This window comes from Lactuca serriola, chromosome 2, assembly GCF_051521515.1.
Source record: "Lactuca serriola cultivar US96UC23 chromosome 2, Lser_US96UC23_V15, whole genome shotgun sequence".
Classification (NCBI taxonomy): Eukaryota; Viridiplantae; Streptophyta; class Magnoliopsida; order Asterales; family Asteraceae; genus Lactuca; species Lactuca serriola.
The window spans coordinates 180,361,651-180,365,142 of record NC_136409.1 but is presented as its reverse complement, the minus strand read 5'-3'; the positions used below and the strand labels follow the sequence as shown (position 1 = coordinate 180,365,142).

The following is a 3,492-nucleotide window of genomic DNA, read 5'->3' as shown; positions in this document are numbered from 1 at the left end:
GCTGTTAGACAGATAGACTAGTATAGTTAGTTTCATGTGTTTGATGTTCTTTATTGATTGTTTGTTTACTATATATATATATATATATATATATATATATATATATATATATATATATATATATATATATATATATATATATATATATATATATATATATTCTTTACAAAAGATTTTTTTTGAAGTATGCAAGTTCTTATAAGAGTTAAACAGTTAAACTATGAAGTACATGCAATCATACATTTATTTTTCCTTATATATCACTTACATAACACCTATATAATGAAAAATACTAAACAACAAAAATACAAATCAAGTTTTTCATCTTCTCCAACATGATTACACCCTCGTAACCGGTTTAAAAAAAAACTGAAAAATAAAATTAAAAACAAACTACATTCAACAATATATTTCATAATCTTCTAATTCAATGGTGCCTTTCCACATCTTAATGCATTCAATGGGATGTCATATTCAGTGTGAGAACTCTTTTCATCATTCCAAACTCTTGTATACAACTCCTGTCCCAAATATCTCCTTGGCCAAATTGCAGACCTCAGATTCCACATCCCCTTGTTATCCATAGAAACCAATATTGCACTCCATGAATTTGGATACACCTAACACCAAATCACAAAATAATCAGCAACCAAATCTACTTTCATACCAAAAAAAAAAATCACAACTTTAATTAATATTTAATACCTGCATAGTGTGTCTTGTTGTAGCATCATTCAGATTATAAAATCTTTTCCTAAGTGTAGCATTCCACTGCCCAGATCCAAACCTATACAAATTACAACAAATCAAGATTCAAGAAATGTGATTTTGATTCTTTTTAAAAGAAAATATAAAAGTGACTTATCAGTTATCAATTTATCACTTACCCAACAGCCCAAAAATCAGACCCATCAAGATGCCATGATTGAATAGTTCCCTCATTGTTTTGGAAGACAATTTCAACAAAGTCATGAAGAGTGAACCCCATAACAGAGGCACCAATAACAGGAGGGGTTGAAGGAGGTGAATCTTTGATTGAGCTTAAGTGGAAGACTCCAGGAATGTTATAAAAATCAGCAATCTTCAATGGAGTTTCTGGGTTAGCATACGACACCTGATTCACAGCATACCTAAGTTTTCCATTAATATTTTCAGCTGAATTAGCAAGCACAACTGTTCTTGTTACTGGAATTGTTCCATAGTGATATGAGCCTTGAGGGTTAGGTCTAGCTGCATTTGCTGTTAAATTCCATCTGATTGTTCTTGCTTGTTTCATTGACCAATGAATTTCATAGGTGGGACCCCATGGTAGTGGTAAAGAAGCTTTGGTGGTGGAGCCATCATAGTGGAGGGTTGATGTAGCTGTAAGAACTGGTTTGGTGAAACGAGTTGAAGCAACAATGAAGTAGTCTTTTAGAGGAGCATTAAGGTTGACCAAGAAAGAAGCGGATTGACCAACATGAATGTCTAGTGATTCGTATGATTCTTGTAAAGTATGTGATCCTTCAGTTTCGACAAGTGTCAGTGTATGGTTTTGGATTCTGAAGTTAATTGAAGTGGTTAAGGCCACATTTGATACTCTAAACATGTACCTTTGACCTGAAAGATTAACATATATTAGAAAGAAGTCAAGACTCAAGAACCCATGTCATGTTGAGTTTATAGGGTATGAAAAATGTAACCTTTTTGAGTTGTGAAAGAGGTTGATTGAACATGACCATTGATTAGTAGAGCATCAGCCATGGGAAGAGTTTTCCCAGAGTCGAGTGTTTGTTGTAGTGTCTGAAAAAGAACCTTATTAATTTAACTGTTTGTCTACAATGTAACTGAGAAGGATGAAAGGGAAAGAAAGAAAATTAGAAAATACCTTGTGATCTGATTTCCACCAGTCACTGATGAGTAAAGTGAATTCCTCAACTGGTTTGAGATATGGGACAAAAATCACAGCTCTTGCTCGGACATTAATTGCCCCAAAACCACCAACAGCTCTATGCATTTTGGTTGAAGGGAAGTAGGAATAGGTTCCAATTTGATCTTTCATTTGCATTTGGTATGTCCAGTTTGAGTTTGGTGGGATTGGGCAGTTTGTCCCCAAAACTCCATCTTGCCATGAGGTCTTTCTTTGTTTGATACCATTCCTATAGTTAGAGAGTTAATATGAGACATGATCACAAAAAGCTAAAAAGAATACAAAATCAAATCAGAGGAAAGTACTTACCAGGTGATAAGAAAGGGCTCATCCAGCTTGTTAATGACATTGACAATTACATTGTCGTTGGTGATACAGTCAATGGTTGGGCCTGGGAACTTCCCATTGATAAGTATGCCCTAAAGTAATGGTAGACAAGAAGAGATTATAAGTTAAAGACATCATCATCATCATCATAATCATCATCATCTTGAAGTGTGCAATAAGTGGAAGTGCGTTGACTATTACCCTTTGTGAAACACCAAGAGGAGAAATTTGTCCGTATGTAACTTCAAATGTAAAAAATCTGTATGGGTCTTCAGCCTTCACAAAGAAGACACATAACCAAGCCAAAAGTCCAAGATAAAATGGTCGGATGATGGCCTGATTCATGTTGTCTGAGTATGTCCTTCCAAGAATCTAATACCTGTACCATTAAATGATGGATTCAAACAAAACGATCATCAGATCATGAGAAACTAATAGGTAACTGTATAGCTAGTCTTAAAAGAAGTAGATAAGACACCCATAATAGCTCCATGCAAACTAATTAACACATACTGTATCAAGTGTGCATGACTGTTATTGACTGCACATACAAAATTTGGCATTAAACCAAATATGTAAAGCAGTGCAATATGCAGCAAATAACTCATGTTCACAGTCTGACAGGATGGCAAATAACTCATTCAGGTTAGCAAGAGAAATCAAATACTTACAGTATTGGAAGAAGCAGAGCAGGATGAACCTCCCGCGTATGAATTGAAAGGGAATGAACAAAAGCGAGGAGATGAGAGTTTGATGATCAGAGACAAGTCCATTGGACAATTTATATACGAAGACAACGCCGAGAACATTTCATCGATTAAGAGAGTAACATGGAATCGATTTCGAAAATAGAAGCGAGATCTATTACGCCGTACTTCAAGGTGATCATTAATTAGCGGTGAGGAGTAATAGCAGCTCATGATTTTCAAAATGGGAAACTAATATTGAGATCTATTTGACCCAAGATAATTAATTGTCTCACTTCGTCAACAGGTTTATGCAAATTGAGACTCGACGATTAAACCCTAGAATGTCGCAGTGGAGAACGGATCAATCATAAATGCGTTCAAAAAATTTCCTTTGATTAATGATCTAAAGCTGAAGACTTTATGAAGAGAGAAGTGAAAGGGTTAGGGTTTATGCTAATCGCACATGGAAACAAGGCGCCAACCCGACCGGAAGCTTCTGTCAATCGTGCAGAAACCCTTCTTTCTTTACGCGCCAAAACACTATGTTTTATTTTATTTTTAAATAAT

The 3,492-nt window shown here is 35.1% G+C and overlaps 1 protein-coding gene across 1 annotated transcript; it reads right to left on the bottom strand.

The window, feature by feature from the left end:
* Positions 1-221: 221 nt before the first annotated feature.
* LOC145087559 (L-ascorbate oxidase homolog) lies at positions 222-3,260 on the bottom strand. Its single transcript, XM_079025523.1, has 8 exons — positions 2,908-3,260; positions 2,438-2,615; positions 2,219-2,328; positions 1,868-2,138; positions 1,683-1,782; positions 888-1,599; positions 706-787; positions 222-620 (listed from the first exon to the last, which is right to left on the bottom strand). The coding sequence occupies exons 2-8, from the start codon at positions 2,579-2,581 to the stop codon at positions 423-425; spliced, it is 1,617 nt and encodes a 538-aa protein (XP_078881649.1). The 5' UTR covers positions 2,582-2,615; positions 2,908-3,260; the 3' UTR covers positions 222-422.
* Between the last annotated feature and the right edge of the window lie 232 nt (positions 3,261-3,492).

Excerpts from the sequence above, each read along its gene's own strand:
- LOC145087559 (XM_079025523.1), bottom strand. The coding sequence starts at position 2,581 with ATGAATCAGGCCATCATCCGACCATTTTATCTTGGACTTTTGGCTTGG. Across the intron at positions 2,329-2,437 it reads CTCTTGGTGTTTCACAAAGG|GGCATACTTATCAATGGGAA; the intron begins GTAATAGTCAAC and ends CCATTACTTTAG. Across the intron at positions 621-705 it reads CAACAAGACACACTATGCAG|GTGTATCCAAATTCATGGAG; the intron begins GTATTAAATATT and ends ATTTGGTGTTAG.